Source organism: Haplochromis burtoni, unplaced genomic scaffold (genome assembly GCF_018398535.1).
Source record: "Haplochromis burtoni strain Fernald_Lab_line unplaced genomic scaffold, NCSU_Asbu1 Contig_460, whole genome shotgun sequence".
Taxonomy (NCBI): Eukaryota; Metazoa; Chordata; class Actinopteri; order Cichliformes; family Cichlidae; genus Haplochromis; species Haplochromis burtoni.
In genome coordinates this window covers 611-17,501 of record NW_024582821.1, presented here as the reverse complement: position 1 = coordinate 17,501, position 16,891 = coordinate 611, and the positions used below count along the sequence as shown (strand labels likewise).

The window sequence follows — 16,891 nt, the reverse complement described above, 5'->3', positions numbered from 1 at the left end:
TTTTTTCTAAAGAGGTCATGGGGTTCAGCCATAGTGTCCACAGACACAAAGCACATGCATTGTGTGTTCTATTGTCAGAGACAGGCAAGGGACACGCATGCAGACACCCACAGGCTTGTGTTGTAACTGCATACATGATGACTCTCAGTGGCTTATGTTTGTGAATATCAAGCTGCTAACAAACAGAGGGCCCTGCACCCACCCACAGACCTCTCAGCATATGTGGAAAGGTCAGCTTGAGGCTTTTAGGTTTCTCTAATAACAACAACAAAGACACCTCATTATCACTGCTGCCGCAAAGTGATACTTTGAGGCTTTAAAAGGTGTTTTAGCTTGTCTGTGGCACTCTAAGTACAATAAGGTGGATTAAACTTTGACACTTTTTAACTTGCTTTTTTTTCAAGTGTCACATTTGAAATCATCCTGTGTCCTTTAAAGGTTACATCTTGGAAAAACGTCATACATGAAGATACTAAAGGTTATACATAAAAACAAAAACAAAAAAACAAGTTGTTTATGAGGGGGCCGTATGGAGTGACTGAAGACCAGAAACAACAACAAATATTTAAAAATGCTGCCAACAGACAAAGAGCACCACACACTTCAGTATTACTGTCAAACATCAAACAACAAGAACACCTGTCTGTACATTTACAATGCACTGCAGCATTTGGTTCATTTAGACTGGGAGGGCCCTGTGGTATTGTGGCACAATTGCGTCATAGCAAGAAGGCCCTGGCAAAAAATCCAGGCTTTTGCATGTTCTCCCCACATCTCAGTCCATAGACACGAGTTTGGGTTAACTGTTCATTCTACATTGGCCATTGGTTTGAATGTGAACGTGAACGGTTGTTTGTCTCTTTGTGTTAGCCCTGTGATAAATGGTGTACACCCTGGACACGTCATCTATCTACCTGTAACATCTGGAATACAGCGGTCCCTCATTTATGGCGGGAGTTACCTTCCAAAAATAACCCGCGATAGGTGAAATCCGCGAAGTAGCCAACTTTATTTTTTACAATTATTATAGATGTTTTAAGGCTGTAAAACCCGTCACTACACACTTCATACACTTTTCTCAGACAGTCATGAACATTTTCACACGTTTCTCTTTTGTTTAAACACTCTCAAAGTTCAAACCTTTGTAGAAAAAAAAGTCCAGTATTAGAGCAGGGCGATATGGCCAGAAATCTTTATCACGATATATATTTGAAAATTTGCGATAACGATATAACTGACTATATAATTGACGCGAAACAAAATACAACTCCACAACTTTACTAGTGCCAAAAAAACCCCATCCATTTATTTTCACTTAAGCAAGCAGCTGTTTTTATGTGCATTAAAACTATATAAAAATTTAACAGTGCAAATGCAAATTCCTTGCTGAAAGTTTAACCAAAAGGAATTTCCAGTTGAAATGGGCTGACATATCATGAGCATAACCATGTTTAATATCCACTGAAGTTAAAAAGAGGTGCTTTGCAACTTTGTACTGCGGTGTGTCAAATAAAAAAAGTCAAATATGTATTTTTCGGACCATAAGGTGCACGGGATTATAAAGCACGTTAAGCGAAACAAAGCAGTCAGATAAATCAAACTTTATTCAACTCATTCTTTATTCTCCTCCACTTCTGTACCATTGATTCGTTAATGCTGTATTCTATCACAGCTGCTCTATTCCTGTGTTCTTGCAGTATATTACTGACTGACTTCTATTGTGGATGGATTATCTCAGTTGTTCTCCTGACTGAAGTTTGGTCCCTATACAGCATTGTATTTGTCTCTAACCATCAGGAACCTTCACGTTAACTTTTATCAAGTGGAAAGGTGTTAGCGTTGATTCCTGCAGCTTTACTGTTTATGTTATGCTAACATAGCTGTGTCACTAGCGATCACGTAGCACATCATTATATACCAGCTAGCCCAACTTCAGTGACCCTACAAACGTCACTGCTGTTTAGTTTCCTGTCTTCATTTATGTTGGAAGTGATAGCAGAGCAGTACGTTTGAATTTTTTCAGAAATCTTAGTTAGAACATGCTATGTCATGCTTAGGTAACTAGCGAAACTAGCGAGCTAACTTCCTGCTTGCTTCTAACTCCGTTAAGTGTAATAAATTCTGTTTTCATGGATGCCTGGATGTTAAACTTCATAGTTACATCTGGTAAAGCAGCAATGCGGATCGTTTTATTAAAGATGAAAGAATCTAGACAGTTTTTCTCTCAGTGATGCTGCAGTGTTCGTTTGACTTTGGGACATGAAACGGACAGAGTTTAGGACCCAGATTACTCCCAGATTTATGAGCACCTTAGTCCAACAAATACGGTGTTCTGGGAATCCATCCTACCTGACAAACCATCCTACCCATTGTTTCTGTGTGGAAACTGACGGACAAACACCAAACTAGTTCCACATCATTGCAGTGGCACCATTTTTACAAACTAATTCTGGTTCATCCATTTCACTCAACGATCCACTTTCTCCCTTCTCATTCTCCGTTGCCGCCATGCTTTTTCGGCCATGTGCGTATGAAAACAAAGGCACTGCGCATGCGCGTTTTACCCATATTCTATCGTGATATTTCATTTTCTTATCGCTGCCTGACATTGTACCGGTATTACCGTAAACGGTATAATATGGCCCAGCCCTATCCAGTATTATAGAATGAAACCAAAGATCAAACATTGTTTTCTGGTCCAGAACATGGGAATAGAGCAGCTGTGAGAGAATTCAGCATTAATGAATCAATAGTACGGAATCAGAATCAGAATACTTTATTGATCCTTAAGGGAAATTAAGTAGAGAAAGGAAGAAGAATGAGTTGAGTAAAGTTTGAAATGTCTGACTGTTTTGTTTCGCTTAATGCGCCTCATAATCCGGTACGCTAACTTCTACCTTCCTTTAGCATGTCCAGAAGTCCAACTTTTTGTGGGATGGTTAGCGTCTTCCTCTGCCTTTTGGGTGCTACTGCAGGCGCCTTTGACGGTGCAAAATGTTTTGTTGACATTGTTGCGTTTGTTTGGGAGAAAACATACAAACATACAGTACAGCACTTCAGAGTCACACTACTAGCCATAGAAGATTTATGTAAATTTGACAAGCTGAACGTATTCTGTACTGTACAGGAGACACGGACATGGAGATTAATTGACAATGGTCTACAGCCAATCAGGACGCAGAACACAATGCACTGTTACAAAAAAAAGCATGCAAAATTGCACACACAAAAAACCCCGCAAAACAGGGAGGCTGTGAAAGGTTAACCGCGATATAGCGAGGGACCACTGTAGTTCGCCCCCATCCCCTGGATCATGAATTGGATAAGCGGAAGAAAATGGATGAATAGCTAGATTACATGAGGAGACTCACCTTGTATTAGTCTCTTGTGGCAGGTTTTTGCAGGAATTTACTCTAAAGAATGAAAGAAGGAAGACGTTTGATTGCTTTATAGATATGTCTCTCAGCTGTCCCCTGGCAAATTCACTGCTCTAAGCTTGGTCAGTTATTTATTTTATGCGTTGTATGGCAAAAGAAAAAACATTGGATTTCAGTCCAACAAATACTATTGTTAAAGAAGTTCTGATCTCTTCAGGTTGGAGTTGTGTTTAGTCTGTTTTGTTGGATTTTTCTTCTAGTCGCCAGTAGAGTGATTTTAAATTGTCCTTCTCTTTCAGGAAGGGTGGTTTCGGGGCGAGCGTCGGGGTTCGATCTCTGGCCTCAATCCCGTCGCTGCCACCCGCAGTGGCCGACTTTGTGAAGGGGGCTGTGGAGGAGTGTAAGCCTACCAATGTACACGTGGTGACTGGGACGCCGGAAGAGACGGCCAACATCCTGGCAGGTCTGGAGAGGGATGGCATGGTCAAGAAGCTTCCCAAATATGAGAACTGGTAAAGATAATGGAACAGCATACAAAACAAAGCAATCACCTAAAGTAGTTATTTGGAAACATGCTGTGAGAGCTTTCAATAATAAACGTTTTATTTGGCAGTTGGTTGGCACGTACAGACCCAAAAGATGTGGCCCGAGTGGAGAGCAAGACTGTGATAGTGACCAAGAAGCAGAGAGACACGATCCCCATCCCTGCTGCAGGGGTGAAAAGCCAGCTGGGTAGCTGGATGAGTGAGTCTGACTGGCAGAAAGCCAGAGAGGAGCGTTTCCCTGGCAGCATGGCCGGTACGTAATTGGACGGAAGTCAAATGTTTGTTCATTGTTGCCAGGAGACCGAGCATTTTCACCTTTCCTCTGTTTTAATTGACTGTCACGTTCACCTCGTTAAAGGATTCTATTTAAAAACGAATATTTTCATTTTAATGCTAATAAAATGTTTTAAGAATAGTTTGAAAAATGCTTTTAAAAAACAGGAAGGATTTTAAAAGCAACTTAACATCAGGAACTTTAAATAAGCTGAGGTGTTTTTAAAAAAAAAAAAAAATAAATATTGTGAGGCCTGCTTCAGATTTTTCTTTTTCTTGTCACTGTTGAGTTTGTTGCCTGTTAGAACAGGATTAGCTTCCACGTTTGTTGCAGTGTTATAAATCCTGCTTTTAGGTACACACCTTAACCTCAAGGTTTAGGTGAGCTTCGAGAAACAGTCATTATTCTGTGAGGTAATAGGCGAACATCTGTGATCCATATATATTTATTTATTTTTTAGGGCTTTTTAGTCTTTATAGTGTTGTGTGATTGCTTGCTCACTCTGTGTGCTAACCTGCAGCTGACCCATAAGTATTTATAAGGGGAGGGGCTACTTTAAACACCTGCAGGTCACTAAAAACATGTTGTACTCCTTCAGCTAGTGTGTGCTTGGATTCTTGGCCAGTGTAACAACTTTTCTTTGTGGTATAGAAAAGTGTACCTTATTGATCATATTAGACATGCAGTCTACCATAGCTCACAATTATTATCACAAAGATCTCAAGGAAAATGTGTTTACAACCTTACAACTATATCAGTGCTGTTGCTTGATCTACGTGACCTTCAGCTTTTAGATTTGAACCTTGTTTTCTACATCAGCTAAAATAACTGCATCAATGTGTTGTTTTTAATCTGTGTCCTCACTGTAGGCCGGACTATGTATGTGATCCCCTTCAGCATGGGTCCCGTAGGCTCAGCTCTGACCAAATATGGTGTCCAGGTAAAAGCTATTGTTCTCTCACTAGTTCATACTCAGCAAAAACCTGCAGTAAACACGTGAGCCTGCTGTGCTGCTTTCTTCCAGTGAATTGCTGTAATTTATTTTGTGTGTACTTTTTATTTTTATTTTTTTTAATCACTGGGCTTCCTAAGTTATAGGTCAGCGTAATAATCAGTTAATTTTTTTCTTCAAGGTGACGGACTCCCCGTATGTTGTGGCCAGTATGGGTATCATGACGCGTATGGGCACTCCTGTTCTCAATAAACTGGCTGAGGGAGTGGAGTTTGTCCGCTGTCAGCACTCTGTGGGGCGACCTTTACCTCTCAAAGGTGCAGATTCCAAGAGCCTGAATCGAGTTTTATTTGTAATTTGTATCTGTTTTTGCAAAATTTTATACATTTTCCTGCCTTTTATTTGTTCCCTCCTTTTTACTACCAGCTCCTCTGGTGAACTCGTGGCCCTGCAACCCAGAAAAGGTGCTGATATCCCACCTGCCCGACACCAGGCAGATCCTCTCCTTCGGCAGTGGCTATGGAGGGAACTCTCTCCTTGGGAAAAAGTGCTTTGCCCTGCGCATCGCCTCCCGCATCGCCAAAGATGAAGGCTGGCTGGCTGAGCACATGCTGGTTAGAATGCTATGTAATGATTATGACCTGAGTCTGAATTAAAGAGGGTTTATTTTAATTAAAAACATTAACACTACAAGCCTACACCTTCCACATTTATTAAAAACGTGGAGTTATATTCTTGCTAATATTAATATTTCCCTCTTTCTTCTCTCTTCAGATCTTAGGAATCACCAGTCCTCAGGGTGTGAAGCGATACATCGCAGCTGCCTTCCCCAGCGCTTGTGGTAAAACCAACCTGGCCATGATGAAACCAGCTCTACCAGGCTGGAAGGTTGAGTGTGTAGGCGACGACATTGCCTGGATGAAGTTTGACAGCCAAGGTGAGTGAAGCACTCACTTCATTTTATTAATCCAAAAATAATCTGTAGTTACAAAAAGCCCTCTAATCTTTCTGTAGGTAAACTGAGGGCCATCAACCCAGAGAACGGGTTCTTTGGCGTGGCCCCGGGCACCTCCAACAAGACCAACCCCTACGCCATGGCTACTATTGTTAAAAATACTGTGTTCACCAATGTTGGTGAAACCAGCGATGGGGGGGTGTGGTGGGAAGGACTCGACCCCCCTCCTGCTGACATGGCGCTCACAGATTGGCATGGCAAAACCTGGAAACGAGGTGACATCAGTTGTTGTGTATCAGTGTACTTAACAGTCAAAGTGTATACAGCACCATCTGCTGGTAAACCAAAGCAAAGTCACAAATTTAGAACTGGGTTGAAGTAGTGATTCCCGGCCCCCTGGTGGTCTGCAAAGGTACTGCAGGTGGGCCGCAGTATTAACTGACATTCAGATTCAAAATACTTTAATAAGATAATTATGTGGGTTACAGTTACTCCAAGAAAGTAACAGCAACAGACTAAACTAATTAAATAATACAATTTACTACAATGTTTACAAATTTAAGAAATAGCACAATGTATATATGTATACAAACTGCTCAATTATAAATATCAAGAATATTACAGAGGTTAAATTTATATGATTGATATTTAACTCTAATCTGTGAAACGTCGTAATGTGTTATTTTACCGTAGAGCACGTGCAAAAGGGTGTAAGTATTGGAGTTGTACGGGGAGATTTCCTGTGTCATTCAGTGGTGCATTTGAGTAATCTCGGTCTGTCACTGAATGTGCTTCTGTGATTAGCCAGCAAGCCGTGGAGTGGGTGGGAGGTTTTATCCAGCATTGTCCTTATCTTGGACAACATCAGCCTCTCAGAAATTCAGTTTGAAATTACTCACAAATCTGTAGAGTGACACATTTATAAAAAAAATGTGAATTCAAACTGGTAATAGGAGACGGCTAGTTTGTGGGTCCTTAGGGACTAGAAAAGCGCTATACAAATACAGGCCATTTACCATTTTTTACCGTTACTCAGTTGCAGGTGGATCGCATATTGGTGTTATACTACTTTGCATATGACTGTGCAACAACACGTGTTCTGTTTAGGTTTTTAATGCAGTTTTCAAGGAAATGCATGGCTCTCTTTGTTTGAGAGTGAAGATTTATAATTGGGTGTCCCCATGAGATTTTCAGTTTTTTTCCAGGGGTTGCAGTACTCTTGACTTTGGTAGATCAAGAGTACTGCGAGAGTCAAGAGTAGACGCAGTTAACCATTAACCATGACATTAAAAACACGAGCTGTTAACAAACAAACAAACAAACAAACAAACAAACAAACAGTTTGTCTTCTTTGTACACAGGAAGCTCAACACTCTGCGCCCACCCCAACTCCCGTTTCTGTGCACCAGCGGCTCAGTGTCCCATCATTGACCCCCAGTGGGAGAGTGAGGAGGGTGTCCCCATTGATGCCATCATCTTTGGTGGGAGGAGGCCAGAAGGTTGGTGCCAAGTTTAAACACACTTTGTACCCCGGTGGATTCATATTATCACATTTTGGCTGTTCATCCACACAAAAACACCCACAACACATTTAAAATGAAACGGTGCAGTCTTGATGTTCATGGGCAACATGAACAAATATACAACATATACAATATACAGCATATACAAATACAGGCCATTTACCATTCATCAATAACATTTTCAGCTTTAGTGAAATGAAATGTTTTTTTTGAGAAATTATAGATGTATTATATATTACACTCCTGTCTGTTTTGTTGGATCAGTCGGGGTACATACTGACTCAAGATGCCATATGTAAATTAAGAGAATATGGTGGCTCTGTATTTTACTGGTTTACACTTATTGGTAAATTAAAGCAGGTACATGGGTCTGGCCTGTGTGGGTACATTGACTTAAAAGGTTGGGAGTCACTGTTTTAATAGAGACACAAGATAGGACTCTCAGTGCTTGAAATAGTCAAGCATTGATTGCAGTTTATGGTTCATGAAGTACGATGTATTTTCTCTTTTGAGTGTATTACAACAGCATGAAGTTTTAAAAAAAAACATAATTGGAGCGCAGTATAACTTGTAGCAGAAAGTAGGCTTGCACTGAATCTGATCACATGATGTTGATGTTGTCAGGAGTCCCATTGGTCTACGAGTCTTTGAACTGGCAGCACGGAGTATTTATTGGAGCTGCAATGAGGTCTGAGGCCACAGCAGCTGCTGAGCATAAAGGTACGGATCCTCACATGTTTCTGAGATGCAGTTCTGTGAAACTCTCCGGAGCAGTCTCTTTACTTTTGCTGTTTTTCACATAATGAAATAATCAGGAAGTTGCTTTTCCATTTTCCCTCCAGGCAAGGTGATCATGCACGACCCCTTCGCCATGCGGCCGTTCTTCGGCTACAACTTTGGAGACTACCTCGCTCACTGGCTGAGCATGCAGAGCCGTAAGGCCCCCACTCAGCTGCCCAAGATCTTCCACGTCAACTGGTTCAGAAAGGACCCGGCAACCGGCGCCTTCCTGTGGCCTGGCTTCGGTGAGAACGCCCGCGTGCTAGAGTGGATCTTCAAACGCTGCGGCAGAGAGAGAGAGGACGAGGCAGCCAAAAAGAGCATCATCGGCTGGGTGCCACAAGATGGCGCCATCGACACTAAAGGTCTGGGCAGCAAGGTGGATATGGGCGCACTGTTTGACGTGCCCAAGCCTTTCTGGCAGAAGGAGACCCAGGAATTGAAAGCCTACTTTACTCAGCAGGTTGGCGCTGACCTGCCAGCGCAGGTGGAGGCTGAGCTCAAGGCACTGGAGGATAGAGTACACAATTAAAAAGCCTCCTGACAGCAAGTAAACAAAGAAGCAGGGAGGGAGGTACTCGGGAAGCAGAATTCACATCATGAAGGTGTAATCAGAACTAGTGACCCGAGTTTACATACACAAAAATTTATAAATGAATAAATAAACAAAAAATGGGTAGAATGAATCTTATGTTGAGGATTCAGTCATAAAACCAGCAATAATGTGAATATCAAACTTTCCCTGTGTATGAAAACGCAGTCAGTGACTCCTGCCTGTCCCTTTGCAAAGAGAATTGAGATGTGAGATTATCAGTACAACACCTTCTGTTTTTGGACATCATTTTACACTGTTGCCATAAAACTTGAGGCTGCTGCTGGGTTGGTAGGTGGAACATCGTACTGGAGTGCAACCAATGGTGCCTTTTAAGAGTTTTAACAATAATGAGTTCAGGCTGCAAATGTTTACAGGCTGAAGCCCAAAGATTTTTTTTTTTTTTTTTTAGAAAGAAGATGCAGTCAGAACATTTTTAATTCATTGAAATAACATTTTAAAGGATTATTTTTATCACCACTTTTTAACACTTAACATCCCTTCCAGGACTGACTCATGAATCGCTAATCATTCAAGACATCCCATAATAGTTTTGTTATTTAATCATTGGCGGGGATGGTGTTAAATACACTAAATGCACATACATTATCCAGCTCTCATGAAATGTCATTTTAATGTTAAAATGAAAGAAAAAAAACCCCTTAAAAATGCATTAGCTGTTCAAAAGTGAAAAGTTTAGCGGGTTTTCACTGAGGCCAAAGATCACTATGCATTATTCATCTCGCCAATTGCATGATTTGATTTCAAGCGACGTTTACTTGCAGTACGTGAAACGTTGGACCAATTCAAGTCACTGAGATTATAAGGTATTTGTAGAAGTTGTACGCCGAGGATTTTATTACAGTGCAATGAATAAACCTCTTTTAAGGCAGACACAATGGCTGGTGTATTTTTTCCCCCACAGTACACAAGTCTAACACTTAAAAAAATGTTGACAAATATTACATGCAGAGTATTTCACACTCACAATGTCAACACAGATACATTAGTGTGATAACGTAAGTGACAAAACCACATGAGAAGTAGAAAGTTTGGTCACTGTACTGTGAACAGCATGAATAACGCTGGATGCATACACTTCAGACGTGATAGAAGTACTTACCACAAAAGATAACATCATCTTTTCAACAGGACTGAACTGAATGCGAAATAGCAAAGAACTCTTTACAACTGACAGTTCAGTTACACACTGAAGAGCTAAAAATAACAGGCAAAATATTCAAACGTAGAAAGTAGTATCAGAACTAGGATTCAGCTATGAAAACACCATGTTACTAGTAACAAGTCTTTATATTTGCTGTTTTTCATATATTTTATTTAGAGTCGGGCCCTTTAGGCTCCAGCCTTGTCAGGTCTGAGGTACGTACTTTTAGCACTTCAAAGCTCCTCGCTTTAGAAGCCGTCTCTATCTGTAAACACATCTGATGCAGACTACACCTCTGATAATACTGTGTCATTACAATGTAATAAGAGGAACATTGTCCATTCCTGTAAGATACCCTAAAGGTTATTTTTACTAAATAATATTTTTCTTCCCTTATAAGCTCCTGTTACTTCCCTTGCTCTACTGTATCTAGCGAGAAGTACTTTTAGTTGGTAAAAAATTACACGTGAAATTCAGTAAATGTCGGGAGGCAATAAAACGGGTTAGGTAATAAGGTACGGGCTGTATTATGAAGTCCTACAACAAACACATACAATATGAGGAGGTTTTGAGTTTCTCCTTTTCAGAAATACTCGTGTGGCCCAGTCAACTAGTTCCTTGACTGGTACAGCTTCTGCTCATGGATTTAATGTGAACACAGGAAATCCTCTGCAAACGGCTGCCTGAACATGGTACAGAAGCATGGACATAAAACAGACTGCACAAAGTAATTGGTTCTATTTCAGTGAACTCGTTGCTCCACGTTTCTTTCTTTGTTCAGAGGTTGTTAACTGATACTTCTCATTTTTTCTTCACTTTAGCATAAAGTTCCTCTTGGCCATGAGCACTCTGTGTTAAGCTGTTTTCTGGCTTGTTGACTTTCACCTGTGCGTACACCGTATCCTGCTGCTGTCCTCTGTCCTGCATTGAGCCAGAGGGCACTTCATATCCCAGTGTGGAGAAGTTGATCTCTCCATAATGGATGTTTTCTTCCTCTTCTTCTGTTTTACCTGTGGACTCTTCGACAACCAGCTCTTCAGTCTGTAAAACGAATCAAATAAAAAGTTCTGTGACATATAAATCTGGTAAGCAGACTGCACGGATGCAGGTACTACTGTAAATAATCACCTGAACAGTCAGGTAATCTACAATTAGTTTTTTTTTTTTTTTAATTTTTTTTTTCTTACCTGAGTCTGTTGTTGAGTTTCATGTTTTGACTTTAAGCACCTGGAAGACATGAGTGACATTTAAATATTAGATAACTTTAGGTTAAATATACATACGTGTGTGTGTGTGTATATATATATATATATCCAACCATCCATTCGCTTATCCTTTTCAGGGTCGCAGGAGCCTATCCCAGCTGTCATAGGGCGAAAGGCAGGGTACACCCTGGACAGGTCGCCAGTCTGTCGCAGGGCCAACACATAGGGACAGACAACCATTCACACCTAGTGGCAATTTGTATTATCCAATTAACCTATCCCCACAAGCTGCATGTCTTTGGACGGTGGGAGGAAGCCGGAGTACCCGGAGAGAACCCACGCAAACACGGGGAGAACATGCAAACTCCACACAGAAAGACCCCGGCCTGATGGTGGAATTGAACTCAGGACCTTCTTGCTGTGAGGCAACAGTGCTAACCACCGTGCCACCGTGCTGCCTATATATATATGTATATATGTATATATATATGTGTAATATGTGAGTAAAGTTGAGCTTGATGGGAAAGCAGATCATGTTTCTTGCTTTGATGTGTGATATTTACCAAGCCAAGATAACCAAACAGATCAGTAAGACGAACCCAAGGATGCCTCCAAGAAGTGGACCCAGTGGTAAAGAACCATTATTCTGTTGTCCTGATAGAAAAAAAAAGAATGATATTAAACAGTAATCAAAGATATGATTTAATGTGTGTTGTGTGTGTAAAACGTTGGTGATGTGGTTTGTCTTTACCAGCACGAATCTCTGCTGATGTCTGATTACCCAGATCATTAGTGGCCACACAGTAATAAACTCCTCCATCTGTTACATTGAAGCTGTAAATCTCTCCTTCAGATACTTTCACAGCTCCATCTCTGCTCTTCTTGAACCAGGTGAAGCTGCTGACTGGAGGTTTGGCTCTGCTGGAGCAGGTCAGCTTCACCCAGCTGCCTGCTGACACCAAACCTGATGGACTGATGGATGCTGAGGTGTCTTTAGGAGAATCTGGAGAAAAAACATAAATCATGTTGTCCGATGGGATTCAGTTCAACAACAAACTCTGATTGTCTTACATGAAACACTGAGAGTCTCTTCTGTCTCTGCTGTCTTGGTGTAGTTTCCTTGGTTCACAGGATATCTGGCAGAGCAGCTGATCTTCTTTCCATCATGTGTGTCTGACAGAGTGATGATCTGCTGGATTTTAGTTGTAAAGCTTCCATCTGTGTTTTGCTCTATTTTGTTGTGAGAGTCTTGTTGGAGATTCCAGGTGAGTTGAGGAGGGGAGTGTGGACAGGGAGTGAGAGCTGAGCAGGTTATAGTGACAGACTCCTTCTCCTTCAGATCACCTGGGATTGTAATATCGGGCCTCCAAGGAGAATCTGTGGTTTCACATCACAAACACATTTTGCACACTGATAATACAGGAAATACAGTAGAAAAAAAATCATAATTTTTTACTCTGTTAGAAAAGAAAAAATGGATCATTAATGTTGTTTGATGTTTTTTAAACGGTCAAACATCAAACAAGATGTAGTATTTGATTCTCTCTGTGATATCATTAGGGTAGTGCAGACATTCTGGGATAATAATAAATACAGAATAATCAGACTGAATTCTGTAATAATTGAACTTTTAGTTCTTTCTGTTGATTAACCCAAAGCTGCATCTGATTGCTCATTTTAGTTTTTAGAAAACCTGGACAATAAAATGAAAACTTTCTCACCTTTAATTGTTATTTTAAGAGGATCACAAGCAGCTGTTGCTCTGAACGGCCAGTTCATAATTCTGAAGTAGTATGTGTTTGAATAAGTTGTGGTTAAGTTGGAAAACAGAGTGGTGCAGTTTCTCTCCTTCAGGTTTCCTGTAATATTCATTGGATAGATGTTAACTGTCCCACTGCTGTTGAAGATCTCATTGTTTGGAAATGTATTAACATTGGAGTGATTTTTAATCCACACTCCAGAAATAGGTCTTGTGCTGTCAAACTTTTCTGTTCCGGTTTCACTAAAGTTACATGGGATTTGTAAACAAGATCCACTCAGAGCTTCCATCTCTGTTGGTGCAGTGATGAACAGGTTTGAAGCTTGAGGACAAGCAGCCAAAGTACCTGGAAAAAAAGATAAATACACAAATACACATGAGCAAAAACATAATTATGATAAACTAAGATTAGCAGATGTGTTTCTTTTTTCTTAACAGCTTTAGTATAAACTGTGTGACTTTGTAAAGTTTCTCTATCTGCACTGATCTGTCAGACTGTAAATGCCTGAAATGAGACGACTCACTTGGAATAAAGAGGAGACTCAGTAACATGATGCCTGTCATGATGTTCACAGACTGGACTGTCACAAAACTCATCACCTGGAAAAAAAATATAACATCACTTAAAGGTTTGATCAAATCAGGAACTTGCATTGTTTTATAGAGCAATACAAAATTTACATGTATTTGAAATCAGATTAAAAGTGTGTGATATAAAAATTTAGTAAGATATAAAAAATGTTTTCTTACCAAATGATCACACAGCTACAGAGAGAGACAATGTGTGATTTCAACAGAAACACAGTGAGTGAAACACTTCTGTGTTTAGATGTTTTAATGTCAAAGCAAACAGACCTGCGGTGCTTTTGGTTTTCTGCCTTTCTGTATTCAGTCAGTCAGTCTGCTTTTTATGTTCCCCTCGTGCACTCTGCTCTCACTTCAGATGCTGCCAGTCCCACCCGCCTGCCTCTAGATTCACCTGACCTGAGCCTCCACTCACACACTAACCTGTTCTTCATTCTCTCATTAACATTTTTGCACATAGAGCAGCTCGTTTCCCCCAGAGACTGTGTCTCAGCTTTCCACAGTTTTTTTTCTCCTGCCTGTTTTGATCTGGATTTTTGTACTTTACTCACAAAAATGTCTTCTTTGCATTTTTATATAACTCCTGGTTTTCGCTCTCGGTTTTCAGACTTGCACTCTCAATACTGTAAAAATACACAAAGTTGTCTGGATGCATGCTCAGTCATCTAGATAAATACTGTAAATCCAAAAAGGTTAATTCTGTTCTGTCCAGATAAATAGAATCAACCTTTTGGAACAGACAAACCTTCCTGTGAATAAGAAAGTCAGCTCAGTCTCATCAGGGTGCAAATAAATTAATTAAACTAATGATTACATTTTCAATTTCACATTTTCATCCAGGCCTTCAGGTTTTATCCTATTTGCCTGTTATATTTATCAGTATTTTAACTTTACAAATATATAGTACAATTCTTTTTTTTTTAAATTTATAAACACAAATCTAAAGCAAGATGCAGCCTTACATCATACAGAAAGGTTTTCTGTTCAGCACACAACAGTAACACTGAAGTCACAGCTACAGTGAAGTAAATAACACTGATCATCTTGTTACAGTGTGATGTTCTGCCGGCCCCTGACATCCATATATGGTTAGGTAAGGAGTGACATCAATGTGACATTTAGTTATCATTTCAAACCAAACAGACACAACAGCAAATATGACTGATGCAAATATTATAAGAGGTACTAACAAAAAGAATGCCAGACCACGTGACTGAGTAATTTTATTACAGAAAGCTGTCTGTACTCACACAGGTTGTGGAAACTGTGTCCGCAGCTTCCTGTTGACCAGCTTCCTCAATTTGTTTAAACATTTCTTGTTTTATTTAATGACTCATTTATCAGTTGAGCCACTTGGCCAAAAGCAGACATCTAAATATATTTCTCTTTCATCATATCTGGAGTTTTCCCTCTGAAAAAAAGTATCAAAAGTAATCATGTATCACGAGAAACTTCAGAGTAACACCACAATAAGCACAGTTAGGTTGTTGGGCAGGAACAACCTAACTCTGCTATGTTATCTGCTATCAGGAAACTTTAAGTCACATCACAGATTCCAATGTTAGTCAACTTAAAAAGTAAATATTATGCATGTTTCATGGCTATTTCTTATTTTATCATCAATATTTGAAAATCCTACAACCATACAACACCAAAGTGTTCCCAGGCCAGGTAAAAGAAATAATCACTCTGTCATGCCCTGAGCCTACCCTGGAGATGACTGAAACATCTCACAGAGGCTACGTTCACACCAATGTGTTTTTGTTTGAAAATGCATTGTTTTCTCTCTGTTTTGGCTTCCCGTCCACACTGAGATGGTGTTTTCGCTGATGGAAAATGCAGCGTTTTGAAAATGCTCTGAAATACGCATACATTTTCAAACGGTGCTTTCGCGTCGCAGTGTGGACAGCGAAAACGGAGACTTTCTAAAACAATGACGCATGTTAGTCATATGATGCAGTCATGTGGCCAATTAAACTAAGATAGCAGAGGGCATTAAACAGCAGTTGCTTTGTTTGCTCGCAATTTTGACAGCCCTATTAAAGATTAATATCAGTTTGTACATGCTCCAGATAGCTTTTCTTCAAATTCTTTAAATCTCACTCGCTTTGCAACTTTGTACTTTTCTTTTATTCGCAGCAACAACTCCACCTCATTGTTAATCTTGAAGATTTGAAAACAGCGTTGTCGTCTGAAAACGCTACACGTCCACACTAGCATTTTCAGTCACTTTCACAGAGTTGTGTGTCCAGGGAGCAAAATTCATTTTTCAAATCTGGGTGCATGATCTTATGAGTGTCCTGTGATTGAAATCAGGCATCAGAAGGCTGAGGACTTGGAGGCAGAGGGACCTCACATGCAGGCTCCCTTTCATTGTCTAAAACAGAGCTTCCCAAAGCGTGGGGCTCGCGGTATGAAAAGGGGGGAAATAAAAGAAAGAATGCTTGGACACTGCTAGCATAATGGACAGGTTTTTGACGGGACTCCCACACAAACGCAAAGCAGGAGATGAAGCATAGCTGAATATGTTTCCAAACCAACTTCATTCTAAGCCAAAGACTAGAAAATATGGTGAAGCATGTCTTCCCTTTGGCTTCACCTGCACAAGTGCCAAGGTAGGTCTCCCCTGCAGAATTGGTTTTCCCTGCGTCAGGAGCAGCGCTGGGCTCTCCAAATCAGGGGCAAACAGTATCCCACATTCTTGATTTTTATTTCACAAACACTTGTCGTAATGACTAACTACTCCTGACATTTTGGAGATGTTAGCTCTTTATATAGTAAAGTTACAGCGGGATACAAATAACATCAGGCAATTCTGCCACGATTTGTTCAAAAACAGTACAAAACAGTATCCCACAGCTGTTTATGTTTTTGAACCCATTTTGCACAAAGAGGCATTTTTTGAAAAATGTTTTGATAGCAATGTCAAATATTATTACACAGGAAAAAACAACTACACGTAAAATAATTACACCGTGACGCCTCTGCCTTTCTAAATGGAGGGACAGTAACTGCGTGTGTATATGTAAGCGTGTAAAAATTGCAGATAGTCAGATTAACAATTCATCTCATGTAAACAATAACGTGAGCACAGCGTGACGTGAAAAAAGGCACATAGCTTTGACGTTGCATGACGAACTCTGTATTCCTTGTCCACATGTAAACGCAAAAAAGGAGTT

At 40.2% G+C, this 16,891-nt stretch overlaps 2 protein-coding genes across 2 annotated transcripts in view; one reads left to right on the top strand and one right to left on the bottom strand.

Annotated features, from left to right (window-relative positions):
• The window catches only part of pck2 (phosphoenolpyruvate carboxykinase 2 (mitochondrial)), a 12,254-nt gene extending 2,610 nt beyond the window's left edge, over positions 1-9,644 (top strand). The window contains exons 2-11 of the mRNA XM_005945982.3: positions 3,677-3,889; positions 3,991-4,175; positions 5,066-5,136; positions 5,330-5,465; positions 5,575-5,762; positions 5,923-6,085; positions 6,163-6,378; positions 7,465-7,602; positions 8,251-8,346; positions 8,469-9,644. Of these exons, the coding sequence (XP_005946044.1) occupies positions 3,677-3,889; positions 3,991-4,175; positions 5,066-5,136; positions 5,330-5,465; positions 5,575-5,762; positions 5,923-6,085; positions 6,163-6,378; positions 7,465-7,602; positions 8,251-8,346; positions 8,469-8,938 (1,876 nt within the window). The 3' untranslated portion in view covers positions 8,939-9,644. The remainder of the gene's footprint in view (positions 1-3,676; positions 3,890-3,990; positions 4,176-5,065; positions 5,137-5,329; positions 5,466-5,574; positions 5,763-5,922; positions 6,086-6,162; positions 6,379-7,464; positions 7,603-8,250; positions 8,347-8,468) is intronic.
• Positions 9,645-9,760: 116 nt separating this feature from the next.
• On the bottom strand, positions 9,761-14,019 carry LOC106633779 (sialic acid-binding Ig-like lectin 7). Its single transcript, XM_042213613.1, has 8 exons — positions 13,878-14,019; positions 13,652-13,727; positions 13,090-13,473; positions 12,440-12,745; positions 12,120-12,371; positions 11,932-12,022; positions 11,351-11,390; positions 9,761-11,204 (listed from the first exon to the last, which is right to left on the bottom strand). Exons 2-8 carry the CDS (start codon positions 13,722-13,724, stop codon positions 10,965-10,967), a joined length of 1,386 nt encoding a protein of 461 aa, XP_042069547.1. The 5' UTR covers positions 13,725-13,727; positions 13,878-14,019; the 3' UTR covers positions 9,761-10,964.
• Positions 14,020-16,891: the final 2,872 nt, after the last annotated feature.